At 39.8% G+C, this 24,174-nt stretch overlaps 1 protein-coding gene across 11 annotated transcripts in view; it reads right to left on the reverse strand.

Annotated features, from left to right (window-relative positions):
- MECOM (MDS1 and EVI1 complex locus) overlaps window positions 1–24,174 on the reverse strand; it is a 631,434-nt gene that overhangs the window by 66,243 nt on the left and 541,017 nt on the right. For 2 of the 11 annotated variants that reach the window (XM_040248470.1, XM_040248465.1), the window contains exon 1: window positions 291–6,919. The exons of 6 other annotated variants lie outside the window; for them this stretch is intronic. In XM_040248470.1, the coding sequence (XP_040104404.1) occupies window positions 291–494 (204 nt within the window). In that variant the 5' untranslated portion in view covers window positions 495–6,919. Of the gene's footprint in view, window positions 1–290; window positions 6,920–24,174 lie in introns of those variants that run through there. 3 more of the 11 variants (XM_040248506.1, XM_040248485.1, XM_040248496.1) reach the window with 3 other exon arrangements.

A 24,174-nucleotide genomic window follows, 5' to 3' on the forward strand; every position in this document is an offset into this window, starting at 1 on the left:
CAAAAAACCAACAGCAAAAGAAAAAAAAAAAAAATCCCCATAACCTAGCCAAAGGGTCCGAATGTGACTTTCTCGCGAAGCAGCACACGATGTTGGACAGCAAAGCTGTTACTTGGCAAGGTGGAACTCGGCCGAAAGCGGCTCCAAAGTCGCGTGGCCGGTGCCAGGAATTCAGATTTTGGCAACCCCACCTTCTGCGTCCCTGATACCGACGGACAGACACACGAAGGGAGGCGAAAGAGGAGAAGAGCGCGAGGAAAGGAGGGCCGACAGCCGGCAGAGAGACCCACCGAAGGCCGGACGACCCACCCCGGAGACGCGTCCAGACCGCACCGTTGCACAGGAGGAACAAGGAAATCGGCAGTCCCGGCAACGTAGATAAGCACAGGGCTCCGCGAGGCAGCGGGCAAGTAGGAAAAGAAGGCTGGGGGCGGGGGGCGCCCCGGAGAAGGGGTGCCAAGGCAGGAAACTGTCCCAAGTAACAAACTATGCATATCGCCAAGACTTTTTTTTTTTTTTTTTGAGTTCTCTTACCTTAAGATTTCTATGGCCTCAACTCAGCAATAAAAGGCAATCACAGAAGAATTAAAACAAACAAAATAATCAGCAGCCCCCAGCTTTCCTGCACGAAAATCCTTTCATACGATCCCGAGCCACATTTCGAGATGTTTAAAAAAAAAAAAAAAAGCCTCGAGTCTCGATTTCCGAATGGTCTTTGATAACTTTGTCCGTCTCTAGGATCTGCTCGCCAGGACCACGCGTTTCAGATTTATTGTCCGCCAACAGTGTATTTTTAAGACCAGCAATGAAGTCTCCGCTTGTCTGGGTGACCCGGGTTTGGTGTGTTTTGGCTTTTTTCCCCCTTCCTAAATGAGCTCCGAGCTATTCCTTCTGGTTCACATCACCTCCCTCTTTTCTCACTTTCGCTTGCTCTTATCAGCCCGATGTGTAATGAAAGTTATCTGAAACCCACTAAAACTTCTTCCACTTCTTTCTCCCGGTCCAAAAGGGGGGGGGGGGGAGAGATACAGGCAGGAGGAGGAGAGTTTGAAAAGGTGGGGGGCCTGGGGAGGCGAGGGGAGCTCTAGCCCCCTTTCTGATCCTCCGCTGCGCCTTTCCTGGTCGTAGACCCTCACGGGATCGTCCCCTTTCGCAACTCCTAGCTCAGCCGCCGGGTTTCTATTTCATGAACTGTCTCTTTAAAGAGGATCTGCTCGGCCATCCAGAAAGAACCCGGGGCGAGGGAGAAAGGGAGCTATCTCCCGCCGCCCCAGAGTGATCGGAAGCCAGACGGGCTCCTCTTTCAGTAAATTTTTAAAGTGACAGCAGCCTCCTCTGGCGGGAGAGGTCACAAAAAGGTCGCTAAGACTCAGTCCTATAGGGTCAGACTGATTACGGATGCACCATCCCCCTTAAACATGTAGATTTCTCCGGGTAAACAACCAATGGGGAGATCTCGCCAGGCAGGATTTCTTTCCCCTGGGAAATATCCTCTGTTTAGGTGTCCTGAAAGCACAAGTGTGTGTGCGAGTGCGTGTGTGTGTGTGTATTGGGGGATGGGAGTGATGGGGTGGAAAAGTGTTTTCGGGGTGTGAGGGTGTGTGCTCCGAGAATGAGGGTGGGGCGCTGGAGGGGGTGAAGAGGTTTAGAGTAAAGAGACTGTGGCTCATGCTAAATATCATTAGTTTAGAAATTCTCAGGAAACAGTAGCCTAAAAAGTTGGAAAAGACGGTTACAGTTTTTTGCTAAGTATATTATTATCATTGAAATTCGTACTCTATTCTCTCCATTATCACAGGTCAGCAGAAGAGCATGCTACTTTTTAAATCATATTTTTCTTATAAGGACTTTAAAAATCCGAAACATTATTTGCATATAACCTCCCCAGATAGCCTATTATGGGCCGAGAGAGGGTGACAATTGTTTCGTGAGTTTTTGTCATATTCTTTAATACATTAACTAAAACATCATAAACGCCCCAAAGTAGAATTAAGCAATTTTGATAACTCAGATTATTTTTTAACTTTTAACCTCATGAATGTTTTTTGAGGGGACAAGTAATACCCGGTGATTAATGATTTTCTAATATATATGTTCTGTTTTTATCAACACATTCCAGAAACAACACTGGAAGAAAGACTATAGGGAATGCATGGCAAAATAAAAGTGTCTATGGATTTACTTTAGCCAAGCTTAGAAATTTTAGTGAAATCCACCGGTTAAATGAAAATAAACGCTTTTTTAAATCACAAACTCCATTCATAAAAACAAATGGGCAAAATCCAACTTAGCTCAACAATGGAAAGTTAAGCAAAGTAAGCAAGTAAAGGGACACTTGAGGGGGCGGGGTGAAGAGAGAGGATGGAAAGCGCATTTATGTTCCACTTCATCTGCTCACGGAGAGACGGCACAAGTCCCTTTTTGTTTTCTCTAAGTGCAAATAGACGTGTAAATCTAGTCGATCTATATTTCCCCAAAATGCTGATTTAAAAACAAAAATAGTAACAAAAGGGAGGGATGTGGGGAGGGGGAGAAAATGACAAGAGGTGGTGACTAATTCGTTTCGGTGGCCTGTTATCTGTGACATTGAACTGTTATTTCAGATAATGGCCATTGTTTGAGGAAAAATCGCACAGCAGTGGTAGGTAGGACAGGAAAAATCCTTTGTAAATAACCTAAAACCCGGTCAGATATTCCCATAGAGTTCGGCGCTTGAGAACCTTTAAGAGCTCCCGGTTTGCTGCCATTGATTTCCTGCCCTTCCTCAACTTGCCCATTGTAGGAGCCGCTTTTTTTTTTTTTTTAATTTAGCCATAAATTGGACCGGCTCGAGCTATGAGCTGTTCTATTTTCTTCCTGTCAGGATGAGGGATTTGTTTTATGATGCATTGTGTATTAAATACAAGTAATCTGGGGGAACCGATTGCTTCAGACAGTGCGGCCTGATCAGGGGGTCTGAGAGAGCTCAACGCCCAGTCCCCCGCCCTAGCCTCTGGCCCCCGCCCCCTTGCCCTTTACAAAGCTGCTCTGAAAAGGAGGAAATGATGGTGGATAAACAAAAGTTCGTATGGAATCAGTGGCAGCTCCTGGCTAAATTAGGATTTCGTGGAAAGGGCCTCCAAGTTTTTCCCCTTATATTGGGTTCGGGTAGGGGAGGCGGGGCGACTTTCAAGGTCTGGGTACTTGCAGATGCGTCATCAAGCCGGTAGATGGCGTTGTGACCCGGATTAAGTTGCGGCATCTGCGGCCTCCAGCCACCCAGGTGAACCGGCTGCCGACCGCCGGGCGCGGGCAGCTGGGCTCTGCCCTCCGCCTCGCGCGCGATCCCGTGCCTTCCGGAGCCTCAAGCCCGTACCGGTGCACCCTGCAGTCCAGACCGGCAGACCCAGCTTGAGCTAAGGCTATTTCTGTGCATCAAATTCGCTTCCCCAGACAAAGCCAAAAGAGTTAACACTTTCTCTGAGTCCTTGAAAGATTGATCTAGAGAGGCGATTATTTAGCCTCATCATTATTATTTTATTAATATCATCATCAGTCTTCTTCTCTACTGAATAACTTGTGAGAAAGACTGAAAGGCCTGGGCAAACATCAAATCTCAATTTTACTTCTCTCTCTCCTTTCCCCACACACCCCTCCCCTCTTTGATTATATTATAATACCTTCACGGAAAGACCGTCACCTCGCTTTTTCCTGACGACACAACTTGAAGTTTAAAAACGGGGTCCTGAAATGTGAGAGTAGCTAGAAGAGCCTTAATTCTCATGAAAGGAGCCTCTGGCTATTTCGGTAATAACCCTTTAGGAGAAGACCCCGACCTGCCTCTCCTGATCAGAAGTGACATGGAGAGAGAGGAGCCGGAGGGCCGGGAGGAAAAGGTTTTTGCAGGGGGGCTTGCTTTTCTTCCGCGTTAACTCGCTCTCCATCAGGAGGTTTCTAAAACAATAAATAAATATAAGGAGACAAATACCACCACCAATTTCCTTTATTCCTTGGGATTTCTGGTGAAATCTGTTTACAGTAGTTCCCAGTTACAAATTAATCTGCAAAAGCTGCTGTCTGCTCAGCAGTAATCAGTAACATGCGGGTTCTGCAGTGTTTAGCGTTGCCCTTGAAATGGGCTATTAAAAATAATGGTTTTACTATAATCTCAAACCAGCTTTAATTTGCAAACATGTATCAGCACAGATGATCTAAATATTAAGGGGACAGAATAGAACATACAACGAACGCACAGCTTAAAAGCAGGGAGTGATTTGTCACACATAGAGTGACTTGTCAGCAGTGCTTTTAAAAAAAGAATCATATTTTCAGAACATTTTCCCAAAAAGACCAATTGATTTTTCTGCCCTGTTCTGTTAATTGTTGTTTACCAGGAAAAAGGCATTGGAAGATACGAGGTTGGAGTGTGATGTGATAGATTTCTGGGAGCTGCAAAGATCTACCTTTGGCTGATGGAAGGGTTGGGGTGGGAGAGGTTAGTGTGTTTTCTTCTTGGTCTGAAAAGGGCATAAACCCTCCTCAGGCCCCTTCCTTCCTTCCCCCATCTGCATGGACTGCAGAATCTTGAAAAGACTCAAAGATTTCCAATAAGGCCACTGGCTCTGCCTTCATTGTGTAACTGTTTATTTAAAATAAGTCAATATATTAGTTAAAGCAGTAAGAAGTTAGTGCTCCAGTATTCAAGTGATTCCCACAAGACTGTAAGCTGATGCCTCTTTTAAGCCTTAAACTTCATGGTTGTCCCAGAAGTAAAAGTTCTGCTAATGGAGACCCTATGGGCATGGTACATTCCAGCACATCATTAAAGGAAAGAAAAGCAGTCCAGCCAAAGCCAGATGAAATGACTGCACTGTCCACTTTTAATAGGCTTCCTGTGGACAAACAGCCCTGTAACACTCTGCAGAGGACAATATTTAAAAACAAGACAACTTGCTGGCAGTTTTCAATACCATAAAGTTAATAAAGTATGTTCCCATTCACCCTGACATTATGTTTTTAGTTTATAGAGGAAGGCACTTTATAACCTCAGCCTAAGTAGAGTTCCCTTAATTCTGCAGTTTTGGCTTTCTTGAGGAGGCTAAATATACACTGAACTCCAAGCCTGACATTTTTGTTTTAACACTGTTTTTTTTTCTTCTTTTTTTTTTTTTTCCTTTTTTAAGCTTTTCAAGAACATACAAGTGCATTTTTACATTGCTCAAGTGCAGTTTCATTCATGGAGATCCTGTTAAATCCTGCTGCATACAGTTCACATCAAGAAGCATGAAATAATCTGAGAAATTGACATTTGGCTGAACAATAACTGCTTGCTAATTAAATTAGCTTCATGTATGGATATTGATGTGTGTTTAAAAAGAAAATCAATGCTTCCTTTTCCATGTCAGAATAGGATTTTGTAAAATCTTACCTAACTTAACTGAGATAAAGATAAGAAAAAAAATACAAGTGCATCTTTTGGACCCAAGAGACTTCCCACTAATTTACATATAAATATTTCTTCCAATACAGAAGCTCCAATTTGCCTCTCCTCTTTCTTTGCCCCAAATTCTTGACCACTGACAATTTTTTCTGTCAAATCTTTTCATTTAATAGGTAAACCTTGTAATGAAATATCAGGTTTAGACAAGACAAACTAGATTGGAAAGCTGTGGAATCAAAGAGAATATTTTGTTTAATTTTAATTTATACATTTTAATCAGAGTAGTCCACAAGCTTGACTCTCTAAACCTGAAAGTGAATTCTGTGATGCTGGGTAGGTCCACCCAGCAAAAGAGTGGTGCACAGTAAGAGTTTACAAACAAAAAGCTCTGAATGTCTGAATGTCAGATCACCAACATACATTATCACCACTGCTCGGGAGAGAGATTTCTTGTTCCTTTTGATGAACTTTGTCTGATTTTTTTCTTTTTAATCTATATGGGTAGGGGAACTGTTTTTTAAAAAAGGAAAGAAAGAAAAGAAAAGAGGAAATTAAAGGTAAAAAAAATGTAAATAAAAAATTTCCCTTGGTCTGGAAATGGGCCCGACTGAAAGCATGTTAATCTCCACCTCAGTAATTTGGTTCTCCAGGAGAAGACAGAAGCCCTGCTGCTGTGCCCTGCACTTCATAAATCACATCTTTATGTGGACAAGGTCAGGGCACCTAACAGCTCAGACATGGGCCTTTGCAGTGGCTCAAGGATTCAGGCATGTTTACTCTCCCGCCCGGCTCTCTGAGGAGTAGTCCAGCACGCTTCTAATTACTTTTGATTATTTTCATTTGCTAGGGTCAGTCTGGCTTGCCAGGACTGCTGGAGGGTTGATTTCCTACAAATCTCCATGTCTTTGTCGGACGGCCCTGTGTGCGTTCAGAATTAGCACCCCGTTATTGTCCTTCCAGCATGGGATCCCAGATACTATGATAGAAAAGTTTTCAGAGTGAATCATTACCTACTTCCCTTTTCATTAATTAACTACACAAACATAATCGCCTATTTGATCTTTTAAAAATGCAGATGATGCTCTTAACCATTGAGTATCTCATAAATATAGTTGGGCCAGAATAAATGTGATCTTTTCTTTGGCTTCAACTTTAAATATATTTAGTAATGACTAGCAGCTCTTCAGAAACTAAGATGAAATACTTTGCTGAGACAACAGCTCTAGGGAATAAATTATTACACTCAGAGATTTATTTCTGAAACTCCAATTAAGGTTGCCATTTTTAAATATTTTTTGTTGCACTGTTTTGATGTATTTCAGTCCTAAGCTATTATGCTGAGTGGTTATTTTGTGGCAAAAGCACAACAACAACAAAAAATTTATACCAAGTTTAAATGAAAACACTGTGATAAAATAAAAACTTTCATAAAATATGTATGTTGAAGTAAAACTTTGATAGAGAAAAAGAGACACAATATCATTATTTTTCTCTTTCTTATTCCCCCAAAGTTGAGCTGTTTAATGCAATGATGCATATACATTAAAAGATACATTCAAGAAAAAAATGATGAGTAAATATATTCATACCACTGAGAAATAAATATTCATAGTAAAACATAACACATCTATCTGGTTGTTCAGATAATAAGCATTTTTAGATCACTGAACAAAAATTACTATCTTGATTATAATTAGTCTCAAAAAGCCAAATCCCTCATTCTTCCTAACTTTAGACCAAAGAATTAAGGTACTAAATTAAGGCTTTTGGAATTAACCTCAACCATTAGGCATTCATATTTTATTATTTTATCAATTTAAATTAAGTCAGTCTTTCAAGATAGCATTTAGCACATTATGTAATAAATCCAGGGTCAGCTTCTTTCCTGAGGCTCTAGAAACACCATTCAGAGTGCTTTTAGATCCATAATATTGTGGGAAAAGTGAGTTGGAAGACCTTTCTCTGCTCCCATTTCTTCTCCTAGCTGTGTGTCTTTGGGTAAGTCACTTAACCTTTGAGTTGGTTTCTATGAAAGTTTCATAATATCAGCCTAAAAGTGTTGGGAAAATAAATTGGGTAATCTGAGTGCGAGCTGCTCTGAGTTCATGGGAACAGGTCAAAACACTGAGTTTCACAGTTTTTGTGTTTGTGTAATGGGTTAGACTAGATTTACATCCACAAGCAATGAGGAAGATGGTCTGGCTTGTACTTTAAGAAACAGAAAACTATAAGTATTTTTCTATCCTCTTTCTTCCATTCCAATGTCAGTTGCCCTAATCCTTACCCTGACCTATGGAGAGAAGAATTTTAAGAAAAATGTTTTTTTTCTCTCAAGCTGTGCTACCCCCAAAGATGTCCGTCTCTGTCTGGCTTGCAGCTGGGTTTGCTCTGTCCCACCCACTGTGGTCTCTGCCAATCAGTAAGAGGGAGAATTCAGAGACAGAGGTAAAATACGATTGAGATCCAAGAGCTCTAAAAACTGGGGTAGAAGGCCAGGTATGCACATGCACACACACACATACACACACCAAGACTACTTTTCAGTCAATATTTGTTACTGAGGCCAGGGAATGTATTCTCTACAGTGTCCTATTGGGGAACTTGAAGTGCCAGGAGGGCAGGAATTGTGTTCTCTTATTTGTCTCTGTTGCCCAGAGCCTAACATAATGCCTCTGCCTCTAACATAGTATCATCAAGATTGCCAGGAGAAATATAAATAACCTCAGATATACAGATGACACCACCCTTATGGCAGAAAGCAAAGAAGAACTAAAGAGCCTCTTGATGAATGTGAAAGAGAAGAGTGAAAAAGCTGACTTAAAACTCAACATTCAGAAAACTAAGATCAGGGCATACAGTCCCATCACTTCATGGCAAATAGATGGGGAAACAATGGAAATAGTGACAGGCTTTATTTTGGGGGGCTCCAGAATCACTGTAGATGGTGACTGCAGCCATGAAATTAAAAGACGATTGCTCCTTGGAAGAAAAGTTATGACCAACCTAGACAGCATAATAAAAAGCAGAGACATTACTTTGCCAATAAAAGTCCATCTAGTCAAACCTATGATTTTTCCAGTAGTCATGTATGGATGTGAGAGTTAGACTATAAAGAAAGCTGAACGCCAAAGAATTGTGGTGTTGGAGAAGACTCTTGAGAGTCCCTTGGACTGCAAGGAGATCCAACCAGTCCATCCTAAAGGAAATCAGTCCTGAATATTCACTAGAAGGACTGATGCTGAAGCTGAAACTCCAATAGTCTGGCCACCTGATGCAAAGAACCAACTCATAGGAAAAGACCCTGATGGTGGGAAAGATTGAAGGCAGGAAGAGCAGGGGACAACAGAGGATGAGATGGTTGGATGGCACCACCGACACAATAGACAAGAGTTTGTGTAGGCTCCAGGAGTTGATGATGGACAAGGAGGCCTGGCGTGGTGCAGTACATGGGGTCTCAAAGAGTAGGACACGACTAAGCGACCAAACTGAAATGAACTAACATAATGCCAGACATGCAGTGGATATTCAGTAGGTGTTTGTTGACAAAATGTATCAGGTCCTTGATTTTCATTTCTATGTAGTTCGGATGCTTAGCGTGGATGCTCATTACCTCCTAGTCTGAATTATCACAATGACTTCCCATTCTGACCATCACTCACCCACCCATCAGTTTATGCTCAACGTTGTTAATTTTTCCAAGCATCAGCTATTACTCATTCCTTTGCTCAAAATTTTTCAGTGGGTTTCAGTTGCCTCACAATTCAGTATAAACTCATTCTATTTTCTGAAAATGAGATGAGGTAATGTATATAAATTACTTAGAGTCATGCATGGCACATAGCATATGATCAATGAGAAATAGCTGTTATTATTACTGGTATTACTAATGTAATTGTAATTATAATCATTAATGTTCCTTAGACTATAGTTTATTTTACCTTCATTATCTTGGATGAAATCTTATCTATCCTTCAAAGTCACCTCTTTTTCTGTGTCCACCGATCCCTACCAACCAGGTTTGACCTTTTAATCTTTTCTCCCTAATTATCTGTGCTTCTCAGGGCTTTCCAGGTGGTAGTAGTGGTAAAGAATTCACCTGCCAGTTCAGGAGACCCAAGAGACTTGGGTTCAATCCCTGGGTTGGGAAGATCCCTTGAAGGAGGAACTGGCAACCCATTCCAGTACTCTTGCTTGGAAAACTCCATGGACATAGGAACCAGACGGGCTACAGTCCATGAGGCCACACAGAGTCGGACACGACTGAGCAACTGAACACACACACACACACACACACATGCACACACACACACACATCTGTGCTTCTCTCCTGGTTGACAGCCAGTTCGACTTTACTTACAGTTGTATCTGTAATGCTCTTTTGTATCCATTATTAAAATAATCAGTGATCCTCCTTAAAGGGTCATTGTAAGATAATTCAGTTCAGTCATTCAACCCTATTCGACGCTTTGTGACCCCATGGACTGCAGGACACCAGGCTTCCCTGTCCATCAGACTCATGTCCACCAAATCAGTGATGCCATCCAACCATCTCATCCTCTGTCGTCCCCTTCTCCTCCTGCCCTCAATCTTTCCCAGTATCAGGGTCTTTTCAAATGAGTTAGTTCTTCACATCATGTGGCCAAAGTTTTGGAGTTTCAGCTTCAGCATCTGTCCTTCCAGTGAATATTCAGGACTGATATCCTTTAGGACGGACTGGTTGGATATCCTTGCAATCCAAGGGACTCTCAAGAGTCTTCTTCAAAACCACAGTTCAAAAGCATCAATTCTTCAGCACTCAGTTTTGTTTATAGTCCAACTTTTACATCCATACATGACCACTGGAAAAACCGTAGCCTTGACTAGATGGACCTTTGTTGGCAAAGGTCTTTGCTTTTTAATATGCTTTCTAGGTTGGTCATAGTTTTTCCTCTAAGGAGCTAGCGTCTCTCAATTTCATGGCTGCAGTCACCATCTGCATTGATTTTGGAGCCCAAGAAAATAGAGTATGTCACTGTTTCCATTGTTTCCCCATCTATTTGCCATGAAGAGATAGGACAGGATGCCATGAATTCATTTTTTGAATGTTGAGTTTTAAGCCAGGTTTTTCACTCTCTTTCACTTTCATCAAGAGTCTCTTTAGTTCCTCTTCACTTTCTAACATAAGGGTGGTGTCATCTGCATATCTGAGGTTATTGATATTTCTCCCAGCAATCTTGATTCCAGTTTGTGCTTCCTCCAGTCCAGCATTTCGCATGATGTACTGTGCATATAAGCTAAATAAGCAGGGTGACAATATACATCCTTGACATACACCGTTCCCAATTTGGAACGAGTCCATTGTTGCATGTCCAGTTCTAACTGTTGCCTCTTGACCTGCATACAGATTTCTCAGGAGGCAGGTCAGGTGGTCTGGTATTCCCATCTCTTGAAGAATTTCCCACAGTTTGTTGTGATCCACACAGTCAAAGTCTTTGGCATGGTTAATAAAGCAGAAGTAGATGTTTTTCTGGAACTCTCTTGTTTTCTCTATAGCTCAGCAGGTAAAGAATCTTCCTGTAATGCAAGAGACTCAGGAGATGCAGGTTTAATCTCTGAGTTGGGAAGATCCACTGGAGTAGAAAATGGCAACCCCCTCCAGTACTCTTGCCTGGAAAATCCTATGGACAGAGGAGCCTGGTGGGCTACCATGTACACGGTGGCAGAGAGTCAGACACAACTGATTACGGCATAGTTAGATTCTTAAGGATGGAATCAAGCTTCTTTCATATTCACATCTTGAGTACCATCTTTGCAGAATAGGCTAAACTACCTTTGAACTGTGATACAAGGACAGCCAAGTATATCAGGCATTGTTATATTTAATATCTATGTAAACTGGACTGTTTACCACTGTTCCTTATAGGAACCAATTGATACACTGGTGATTCTCTTTTAGGGAAACTAGAGATAGACATTTCCATCACTGCTATTTCCCAGGAGTAGCACTTTGTTGCTCCCCCCACCCACCCATGTTGATTCTGTACCAATTATTCAAGTTGGCCATTTATATAGGTACCAACCCTGGACAATATCTGCCATGCCTCCCTTTTCCTTATCCCTAGTGAGCAGTCATTGACAGTTAAATTTTCTCTAGGGCCCTCACCTTCCCACTGGTCACTGCCCTGATGGAGGACCTTATCTTTAGGCCTGAATTCTGTGGCATCTTTATACCAAATCTTAGTCTTCTTGAGTAACAGAGTTATGACAATGTTTTGTTTTACCTAAAAAAAAGAAAAACCATACTAATAGAAACTCTGCTGCTGCTGCTGCTGCTAAGTCACTTCAGTCGTGTCTGACTCTGTGTGACCCCATAGACGGCAGCCCACCAGGCTCTGCCGTCCCTGGGATTCTCCAGGCACGAACACTGGAGTGGGTTGCCATTTCCTTCTCCAGTGCATGAAAGTGAAAAGTGAAAGAGAAGTCGCTCAGTCGTGGCTGACTCTTAGCGACCCCATGGACTGCAGCCTACCAGGCTACTCCATCCATGGGATTTGCCAGGCAAGAGTACTGAAGTAGGGTGCCTAATAAAAACTCTAAGTGTTCCTAATTTTCTAGAAAATAAAGCTCCTAATTCAAAATGCAATCTTCTCTATAAGTGAATGCCAAGTTTATCTTTCCAGGCCCATTGTCTGATTTTTCCTTCTACTAAAATTTTGAACTCTAGTTAACAACCAGGGAGATGAGCAGAAGCTCTTATAACTGTGTTCATTTATATTACTTCATTTTACTTATCTCCGACACTCACAGATATTTAAATGAAACAAAAGATCAAGGAGAAGTCAGAGTTTTATTTATTGAGCTCATACATAGCCCTCCAGGCCCCTTTTCTTGAAGTTCTTCCAGTATTCATTATGAAAATCATTCACTAGTCCATCTTCATATTTAGAGTCATTTGGGATATTTCTGTCATCTGCTGATCTACTTACAAAACTGTTTGATGGCATAAAACATGCTTCACACCAGCATTTTCTCATCGTGACTTGTTACCAAGTATTCCATGAACATGTGTTTGCTGGTCAACTGAGGCAAAGAGGCTTATTCTATGCAACAACAATGAACTCTAAGAGGCTCCCTCTTGGGGCCTCACAATGAATGTCAAAGTGGTAAGTGCTGTAAGAGTCTATTAGGTTGGTGCAAACATAATTGCGGCTTTGGACTCTGAATTTTAAATCATAATAACTAGGCTCAAACACATCTTTATTAACTAAAATAGGAACTATTAAAATCAACACATTTTTGCCAACAAGAAATAAGTTTGTTTATTTCTGTAGCATAAAAATTTGTGCTTCAGGATTCAAGGAACTCTTGGAAAGTATTTTTCTGTCTCATGCTGGTTGTGGAAGTGTTTTCCCTACAAAAATTTGTCGAGATACTTGACGAAGTGGTAGCTGGTTGGCAAGAGGTCAAGTGAATATGGCAGATGAGGCAAAACTTTATAGCCCAATTCATTCAACTTTTGAAGCATTGCTTGAGGAACATACTGTTGGGTCTTTTCATGGAGATTTGGGCCCATTCTGTTGACCAATGCTGGCTGCAGGCATTGAATTTTTCAGTGCATCTCATCAATTTGCTGAGCATACTTCTCAGATGTAACGGTTTCACCAGGATTCAGAAAGCTGTAGTGGATCAGACCAACAGCAGACCACCAAAACAGTAACCATCACCCTTTTTTGATGTAAGTTTGGCTTTGGGAAGTACTTTGGAGCTTCTTCTCAGACCATCCATTAAGCTGGTTGTTTCCAGTTGTCATATAAAATCCACTTTTTATCACAGGTCACAATCTGACTGAGAAATGGTTTATTGTTGCATAGACTATGAGAAGACAATATTGAAAACAACAATTTTTTTGATTTTCTGTCATGAGGTACCCACTTATTGAGCTTTTTAAACTTTCCAATTTCCTTTAAATGCTGAACAGCTATAGAATGGGCCACCTTGAATTCTTTGGCAATTTCTTGTGTAGTTATAAGAGGATCAGCTTCTATAACTACCTTCAATTGATCATCATCAACGTCCAATGACCCATCAATGCACTCCTCATCTTTGAGGCTCTCATCTCTTAGCAAAACTTCTTGAACAACCACTGCACTGTACGTTCATTAGCAGTTCCAGGGCCAAATGCATTATTGATTGATGCTGTGACTTGTCTCCGCCGCTTTATGACCTATTTTGAACTAGAATAAGAAAGTCACTCGAATCTGCTTTTTGTCTAACATCATTTCCCTAGTCTAAAATAAATATAAAATAGATAGAAAGTAATGTCACTAACAACAACAACAACAAAAAAAAACGAAGTGAGAAATGCACATTAAAAGAATGTATAGCATAACCACATTTATTTAAGAATGCATTCCAATATCAAATAGCAAAGTTCAACAATGCAAAATCACAATTAATTTTGCACCAACTTAGTCATGTATGGATGTGAGAGTTGGACTATAAAGAAAGCTGAGCACCAAAGAATTGATGCTTTTGAACTGTCATGTTGGAGAAGACTCCTGAGAGTCCCTTGGACTGCAAGAAAATCCAACCAGTCCATCTTAAAGGAAATCAGTTCTGAATATTCATTGGAAGGACTGATGCTGAAGTTGAAATTCTAATACTTTGATCACCTGTTGCAAATAACTGACTCATTTGAAAAGACCCTGATGCTGGGAAAGATTGAAGGTGGGAGGAGAAGGGGACGACAGAGGATGAGATGGTTGGATGGATGCAACGAACATGAGTTTGAGTGAGCTCCAGGAGTTGGTGATGGACACAGAAGCCTGGTATGCTGCAGTCGATGGGGTCACAGAGAGTCGGACACAACTGAGCGACTGAACTGAACTGAAATAGATGTCTAAGAAGTACTTCGGTAAAGAAACATATTTTGGCTTGTTTAATGGAGCATCAATAAAGATATTTAAACATGTATGAAAGCTCCTTTCCCCTTCCATGGAACACCTAAGGGTAACAGTTTTTGAAATAAATATTTTTATTACATGCATTTCTTTCAGCAAAACTGAAACTAGTTAAAAACTGGTAAGTATTCCTCTAAATACCTTTCCATCAATTGACTCTTATCACTCTTGACCAAAACTGTTACTGAAAAATAGCCGTGGATAAAGAGAGACAAAATCAAGCATCAACTTTTCATTCAACTTGAAAGCATTTGGAAGGTCTATCAGCCTCACAAAGAAATGAGGTAATCAGTAAACTCTCATCAATCGATCCTTTGCCTGTGAACTGTTATAATTTTACTTGAGAACCTTCCAAGAATGGTATGAAAACCTTCAAAAGGAATGTAATTTCATTTCCTTTTAGAATGAACCCACCCCTTTTATCCTCTTCCATTAAAAGCCCTTAGAAAGCATAGATTTTATGATGGGCATATTTACATGTAATGTTTTATATTATTTAGGCTCTTCTTAATAAGATTTGGCATTATCTAGATATGTACTTCCCTGGGAGAAAGAAAAGCAGTCATTTAATCTCAGTCCACCAATGCCTGAATTAAAGGTTTATGAATCAAACTGGCCTTTTCTCCAGTTTTTGATATAGGATTCCTATGCTGTGCCTGCCGATGTCTGTCTAACCACTAACCTAAGTGGACATTAAATCAGATGGCGTACAAAATTACTGGAATTTGATAAACCACAAACCTTGATGAACTAACGTTGTTCCAGATGAATTAACTCATCATCCTGTAGCACAGAACATTTCACTGGAGCGACCACACAGTCTTCTCTGTAAAGAGCACTAACAGTTGTGATTCATTTGTGATCTATTGAGAGTGCTCACTCCCAACCCAAGAGGCCTGTGCTAAATGAGAGGAGGGGGATGGTGAGGCAGTTCTCCCCAGAACTACTGCCCTATTTCAATGTCCTGATGGTGGGAGCTAGTTATGACGTCCCAGTTGCAGAATTATTGAAAAACAATCAATATGCTAAGTTCTGACCAATGATGTAGTGAGACGTTTATCTTTTCTCTATGTTGGAAATCCTAAAATTCTCTTTTATTATGGTCAACGACTATAATTAGACACTTTAAAAACTCTGTAGAGCCAGAAAAGTGTGAGGCGTATGATCCATTTAATGGGTGTCACATATTTTTCTACATATCAAATAGTAAAATGTCAAAATGTTCCAGTAATGGTTAAAATGCCCAATAAAATCTCAGTATCATGATGAAAACATGGACATGATTTCAGGTGTGGTTTTAAAAATATCTTTTGTAAATTTTGTTGAGTCAATCCTTCAACTTCAAATAAAATCCTAATATAGCCTATTTATAAACTCCAGAATTAAGTATTAGTCAACTTTCAAGATGCAGATTCTCAAAGGTATTTGTGTTTTGGTATGTAGTTCTTGACTTAGAAAGCAAATCTAGGCTTGCCAGTGTAGTGCCTATAACTTAGAAGGGAGAATGCCAGAAAGGACAGGAATACTTTAAGAGAAAAAAAATACACTGTGATTCGCACATAATTTCTCTTCCCATGTGATCTGGACTATCAATTTACAAAGAAAACATGGATCCTGTCATAAAATGAAGAAAATCAAAGTTATGAGCCTAGGAAGGCAAGGTTAAAATGACTACAGATTTTTTTTACAATGTATTCTGTGTAATATTACATTATATCTAATACAGTTTTATATTCTTCCCACTTCTGCTCTTACAAGAGTTAGTAAAGCTCTTACGTCCTCAAAAGAAAAGATGTTGGATGAATCAAATTTAAATGACTCACTAAGTCCTTTAGCTATGTAACATGTTCATTTGCATTAATTCTGTGGTTTTTGTTATCTCTAAAGAAATTATCATAATAAATGTTTATCATTTCCTATACATATCTCCTTTGGGAACTAATGCTGAAAGATTTCAAGAAAGCCATTAAAAGCATTAAAATTTTGCTAAATTTTAATCTTGGAAGTCTAGTGGTGTTGTAATGGAACACATACACATTCGAGTTACTAATGTTCAACTCTTGTGAACAGAAAGAAGGAGAAAGTGGAGATGGAGAAGAGAAACAGAGACAGAGAGAGAATGGGAATGAATCATCCTTTATCCAGAAAAGAGCATGACAGGGAGACATGAATCATCCATTCCCTCTGTAGGAATCAGCGTTTAAATGTCCTTTGTTCTGAGTATCTTGTTGCATTGAGTACAACTCTTAGGTTTAGAGATATTTATTTTTCACACTGTGCAGCTCCTAAATGAAAATATACCACGCTCTTTGATGCTCAACCAAAGCCAAGGTGATCTTGTATCAACACTGGATAGTTTAAGGACTGAGGAAGAGAAGTTTTGATTACACTTAATTTTCAATTACTCACTGCAGAATCTAAGCCTTCAGTAAAATTCAAATTTGCTGAATTTGGTTTAGGTTTTGAAAACTATTCCATAGCCAAGACAAGATAAAAAATTAAGATAGAGTATCCTCCAGTCAAAGAACTTATGGATGAAAAACCAACACTTCTTCTCTTATTATTCTCTGTTCCCATATTGTTTACCATGGTTCAGGTGATGTCTTGTCTCATGTCCTCACATGGCCCAGCTATCAAATCATTTTACTGAGGGTGTGGTGACAATGCTATCGTCTGTTTGTTTTATCATTTGTTTTCACTAATGCACCACCTCTTGTGGCCTTTAGAGGGGAAGGTGATGGGCTGAATGTGGTTAGCTGCCTATAATGAAGTAAGATCTTCTTCTCAGGGCTCAGTGGATCACAGGTTTCCTCTCTGCAAGTATGAAATCACCTGGTCTCGTGAGCAACCAGTCTCTCCCCATTTTTTCTGCTAAGCTGTAGCCCTCTGGTGTTGGAACCCTGGAGAGGGTCTACTGCTATTATGTGATACTGAGACACTTGCTTAAACTTCTTGAATTTCTCTCTTAGTATCTTTAAAAGTATGTTAATGGCACCTATTGGAGACAGAAATGGCAAACCACTCCAGTATTCTTGCCTGGAAAATCCCATGGACAGAGGAATCTGGGGGGCTATAGTCTATGGGGTCACAAAGAGTCAGACACAACTTAGTGACTAAGTACAATGGCACCTATATCATAGGAGGTTATTATAATTAAATATTGGAGATAGATATATAGAGAGATGTGTTTATATATATATCACTTATATATCACATATATATCATATCATATATACACATCACACCTGCATTTCCTATGTCTCCTGCATTGCAGGCAGAATATTTACCAGTTGAGCACTGGAGAAGCCCACATATATATCAATTAGTATAATGCCTGATACATAGTAGACATGCACAAGGAGGGGAAATAGTGATTAAAAGCAGACACTAGAGGAGGATAGCCTGGATTGAAATCAGAGCTTTAACATCTGCTAGGTGAGTGACATATGCCACGTTTACTTATCACCACAGTTTCCTTATCTGTAAATGAGAATACTGATAGTATCTTACAGAGCTACTAAGAAGATTAAATATGATAATCCATGCACAGCACTTAGCTCAGTGACTAGAACATAAGCACCTAATAAACATTCAGTTCAGTTCAGTTCAGTCGCTCAGTTGCGACCCCATGAATTGCAGCACACCAGGCCTCCCTGTCCATCACCAACTCCTGGAGTTCACCCAAACTCACGTGTATCAAGTCGGTGATGCCATCCAGCCATCTCATCCTCTGTCGTCCCCTTCTCCTCCTGCCCCCAATCCCTCCCAGCATCAGGGTCTTTTCCAATGAGTCAACTCTTCGCATGAGGTGGCCAAAGTATTGGAGTTTTAGCCTCAGCATCAGTCCTTTCAATGAACACCCAGGACTGGTCTCCTTTAGGAGGGCCTGGTTGGGTCTCTTTGCAGTCCAAGGGACTCTCAAGAGTCTTCTACAGCACCACAGTTCAAAAGCATCAGTTCTTCAGTGCTCAGGTTTCTTCACAGTCCAACTCTTACATCCATACATGACCACTGGAAAAACCACAGCCTTGACTAGACAGACCTTTGTTGGCAAAGTAATGTCTCTGCTTTTGAATATGCTATCTAGGTTGGTCATAAATTTCCTTCCAAGGAGTAAGCGTCTTTTAATTTCATGGTTGCAATCACCATCTGCAGTGATTTTTCATTAACTATTATTAAATGGAGTTCTAACTCTATAAAATACTTGTTACCTTCTACAAAAATGCCCTTTATGGTTCATTTTTTTTTTCATAGACATCTTTACATCAGAAAAGAAATGATCATTTTTTTAATCTTAACTTATTTTCTGTCTTTCAGGCAGCAGTTCGTTTCTTTGAGAAACAAAATGGAAACATATAGAAGCAGAGAAAAATAACCAAAATAAATGAAAGGAATCTTTTAGTGCCAATCATATCTTTAGATGCCTATAGCTGCTATTTTAACTGCAACCTGAGAAGACCTTGGGCCAGAACCAGTTAGCTAAACAGCTCCTGAAATCTAAACCACAGATGTTGAGGACAAGAAATGTTTACTATTGTTTTCAGCCACTAAGTTTTTGGGGTGATTTCTTATGCATAATAGACACCAAAAACACTAGTCAAAGATCTTTGGTGAATATGGAGAATTCAGTCACCTGACCTCTGATTTATCAGAGAATTCAGGCCCATGAAGGAACACCCTTCACCCCAACCTGCACTTAGCTTCCGCTTGGCCTTTCTCTCCTGCAGCTGAAAGGAGGTGGTTTCACACCCTCATCTAACAAACACTTGCCTCTGGTTCCTCTCATGAACTGTTGCTCAATAAACTCATTAGGATATCCCAAGAGCCATAAAGTTGAGAAGCATTAGTGGATAAGACTTGATAAGGCCAAATTATGGAAAGCTTCCCAAAGCCTGTTGGAATTTAGGCTATCTTGGATTGAAAACAGAAAAGCCAGTGATCATACGTTTCAGAGTGGTGATATTATGACAAGATTTCAGAAAAATTTGTTTCCTATTTCCAGAGCCCTCATTTAGTGGGTCATGAGCTTTCAATTGGTTTGGCAGCATGTAACAAATTAGGGTGAAGTTGCTTCACAGATTCAGACCAATTTTTTTATTATTGTGTGTAAAATGACTAAGATGTTGATCTTTAAACATAAAAATGCTCTCATAAACTGCTTACCAGGAATTCCCTCAACACTAGACCAAACTTAGAAAAAAAAAAGGCAATACAACAGTATCAGTGCCAAAGGCAGCAATGAAAAATACAATAATATTCACAATCAATATTTCTCTCCCTTCTCATTACTACCCTGGACTAGGACCTTGCCCCTTTTCTGTGGTAGTAGGAACTCTCCTGAGAGCTGCAACGATTTCTGATACAGTGTCTGTTGGCTGCCATTTCCATAGACTCCCAGAGAGACTGCCAGGTTTTCAAAACTAACAACCAATCCATATCAGATACTACAGGGAACATGGTAGGGATAACACATTATCCTTTGCAAGGGGCTTTTACTTGAATTAATGAAGTCACAAATGATGCAAACCCATGAGATGGTATAAGTAAAATTATAACAATAAAAATGAGAAAAAAGATGCAGTCATCAGAGAATTTGCCTAAGGTCCTAGTGCTAATAAGTGGTACACCTGTGGTTGGAAGATAGAACTTCTAAGCTAATGCTTTTCCGACTGTATCAGTGCTTCTCCATCTATCCAGGCAAAGAAGCTGAGTTTAAATGTAATTTTCTTTCCTCTTAAAGAACCTGGAATTTTATTTATCATTGCACTTAACTTTGATATTTCCTTTGAAATTTTCAAACATTTTCTTTTAAGTCTTTCAAACTGTAAAAGCAATTCATTGTTTTACCAACTAAACAACACAACACAAAGGTGTTTCACCAATCTGAAGTAATTGATATTCACTCCCCTTGTGGCTTTTATCTTATTGTATTCTTTGCTCACACAAGATTTTTTTGGAAGCACATATATATGTGTGTGTTTTTACCAAAATAAAACTATATATATTATTCTATAATTTCCCTTTTTGGCATGTGACAATGTATCACAAACATACTACTATAAACATACTACAAGTTAGAAAGTCTATATCTAATTTAAAATTATTTTTCTAGGTTTTTTTGCATACATGTATGTATATGCACTGCAAGGAGATCCAACCAGTCCATTCGGAAGGAGATCAGCCCTGGGATTTCTTTGGAGGGAGTGATGCTGAAGCTGAAACTCCAGTACTTTGGCCACCTCATGGGAAGAGTTGAGTCATTGGAAAAGACTCTGATGCTGGGAGGGATTGGGGGCAGGAGGAGAAGGGGACAACAGAGGATGAGAAGGCTGGATGGCATCACTGACTCGATGGACATGAGTCTGCGTGAACTCCGGGAGTTGGTGATGGACAGGGAGGCCTGGTGTGCTGCGATTCATGGGGTCGCAAAGTGTCGAACACGACTGAGTAACTAAACTGAACTGAACTGATGTATATGCAAACAGACAATTTTACAAGGACTCCTGGGTTTCAGACTAACTCTGCAATAACTCCCCAACCCACACCACTCTCTTCAGTTTCTTGGCTCCTGATTCACAGGTTGAAAATAACCTACTAAATATTTTGCTAGAGAAGGCTTAGAAGCCAAAAGTGATGAAACATTAATATAAACCATTATCCTTGCTCTTAAGACCCATGCAATCTATTTAGAGAGACAACACTAACCTACCTGAAGAACAACAAATAGTATAAGACTATAAGTCATTAAGTACTAAATTACATGGCTTGAATGATAAGAGCTACAGAGATTTAGGCAGGAAAGACAGACTGGTATTTTTATGGAAGGGTGAGACTTTCACTCATTCAAAGACTGGGGAGAAGTAGAAAGGAATATTCCTGGGAAGATTTCCATGTGCTAGAGTTAGGTTAAAAATATTTACAATGTTTGTTTAATTTTTTTTTAATAAAACTCTACCCTACTGTTCCTTATCAGCTCCAAATCATCCTCATATATTTTTAAAACATAGACTGTAGTAGCTTAAGTGTATATATATATAAGTGTGTGTGTGTGTGTGTGTGTGTGTGTGTTTTAAACAAAGAAATTAATTCCTGATGGATTCTAATACATCAGATGGATGTATACTCTATATGGGTGAATCACCAACATAGATTAAAGAAACCATGAAATGTAATTGTTCTAGTAAAATCTAAAAGCAGTAAGCAAGCTCAAGAAATTTCTGGAGTAATTCTTTTTTTAATTTAAGAGTAACTGATAACATACTGAAGGTACACATCTAGGTAATAATTGGTAGATAAACTAGAATTTTTTTTTTTTTTTCAGATAATGGGTCTTCCTATTTTGTTTAACAACCAGGGACCTGGTCAACTCATTTTCAGTAGCAATAACAATAAAAACAATAACAAAAATCACAAAACACTTTAAATCATAAGCACAATGGACAGGAAAGCCTAGCATGCTGCAGTCCATGGGGTCGCAAAGAGTTGGGCCTGACTTAGGAAACAACTGAACTGAACATCTGAACAACACTGCTGTCTTCTGCGTTGTGATCACTTTTTGGTAAACTATTTGGTTTTGATTGCAAATGTAGTCAAAATATATCCATTAGAGTGTTTTTGAAGTGCGTATTTAGATAGTTTATTTCTAACATTAGTCAGTCTTGTTAATTTCACTCATTTATTCATTCATTTTGAAAAGTAACTGGATATGGTCCTTGCTAAATTTTCATCTTTAAAAACCATAACGGTAACAGTGTGGCGAATGTATTGAGGTAGAGCAAGTGGACACTGGTGATGAAATAGCAAGCTATCAAAGCAATAGAAACAAGAAAGGATGGTAAGATCATAAAATATCAGTGTCTGCACTATGTCAAGTGCTTATTATGCATCATTTCCTTTAATAACTCACTAACTGCCATAAGTGATTTTCATCCTTGTTTTACAGGTGACAAAATTTATGAAAGTGTATGCTCTTTGCGACCCCATGGACTATAACCCACCAGGCTGCTCTGTCCATTGGGATTCTTTAGGCAAGAATACTGGAGTGAGCTGCCATGCCGTCCTCCAGAGGATCTTCCCAAGCCAGTGATCAAACCCACATCTTTTGCATCTCCGGCATCGGCAGGCCGATTCTTTACTGCTGAGCCATGGGGGGAAGCCCACGAACTCAGTAAGATGAAGTAAATACCTTGCTCAAAGCCATACAAATGGTAAGTATTAAAGATGGGATTCAAATCCTGACTAATCTGACTACATATTCTGCTGTCATCTTTCCCCAAAGCTATACCACCTCAGACATAAAGACCTAAAAGACTGGCCTGCTAATTTGCCACAGTTGTCATCTGCCTGGTATTGGGAGTTGGCAACGAGTGTCACTCTGAGCTAACCACTGATCGACTGGGATGCTAAGGAAGACTAACCTCAGTTTAATAATAAATATCAGCTAAATAAAAGAAGTATTCACTAGGGGTATTTTCAAGATGAGTGTAGAATCCTGGGACGAAAAGTGCATCTATACAGCATACTAATAATAACATAGTCATTTTGCAGAAGTGAAAATGAAGCCCAGAGAAACATGATTTTCCCAAACCTCAGTCATAACAGGAGTTAGAACGAGTGTATACCAATGTTTGATTTGGGCATCATACATTTTTTCAATTACCTTGTCACTTAATGTATTTTAATTGTAGTCTCTTAGGAAAATACACCTGAAAGTACTCGAGGCAGAGAAAAAGGGCTGCTGCTGCTGCTGCTGCTGCTAAGTCGCTTCAGTCGTGTCCGACTCTGTGCGACCCCATAGACGGCAGCCCACCAGGCTCCCCCCTCCCTGGGATTCTCCAGGCAAGAACACTGGAGTGGGTTGCCATTTCCTTCTCTAATGCATGAAAGTGAAAAGTGAAAGTGAAGTTGCTCAGTCGTGTCCGATCCGCAGCGATCCCATGGACTGCAGCCTTCCAGGCTCCTCCATCCATGGGATTTCCCAGGCAAGAGTACTGGAGTGGGGTGCCATTGCCTTCTCTGAAGAAGAAGGGCACTTAGAAGTAAAATTCTAATCTACTGAAGTTCTCAAAAAGTAACCCTAGAAAATGTGTCTTGTATCCTTATCCTACATTTTTCACTTAGATTTGTGTAAAAACATAACAGTAAAAATAAAAGACGACAAAATGATTTCTTATTTTTCTGTCCACAGCTATAAATATGTCATAATAGGAGTGCTAATAAAAACAATGAAATTTGGCATTTAACGTTATGTCATTCAACCATAATTATGTTTCATAGCCCCAAAAGGTCATTGGGGTTATTAGTGGTGGTTTCCTCTCAAATCTAGCATGTCTGCCCTTGCTATTTGTTTCCTTATCTGATTATTTACCCTGTTTGAAACTTCCTTGTGCTTTTATCATCTAAAACCACTTGTGTCCTGCATCCTGGGTGCAAGGCACTGACCCCAAGTCATATTCCTTGTCTAAGCCATGTTCCAAGTAAAGGTTTCTGACAGAAGTTTTGTCAACATAATAGCTACCATAAGTTTTGATAGGAAATAAATTGGTTCATAAAAGTGATTCTTAAAGTGGAGCTCGGTTCTGTTTCAAGATATGTTTCACAACTGCTTAATGAGAGTTCTTGAAGATTTTGCTGAAGGTACATCAGGATGCACAGAATTGGAAAGCTTCTAAGACGTCATCTCTTAAAACCATTACTTAATAGAAACAAAGTGTTTATTGCATCATTAGACAACACACATTTCCACTGTGACTATGCTCAGTGAGTATTCATTGTAGTGACAATTAAAGAGAAAATGTATTAAGAAAACAAAGTTGC

Source organism: Oryx dammah, unplaced genomic scaffold (genome assembly GCF_014754425.2).
Source record: "Oryx dammah isolate SB20612 unplaced genomic scaffold, SCBI_Odam_1.1 HiC_scaffold_2, whole genome shotgun sequence".
Taxonomy (NCBI): Eukaryota; Metazoa; Chordata; class Mammalia; order Artiodactyla; family Bovidae; genus Oryx; species Oryx dammah.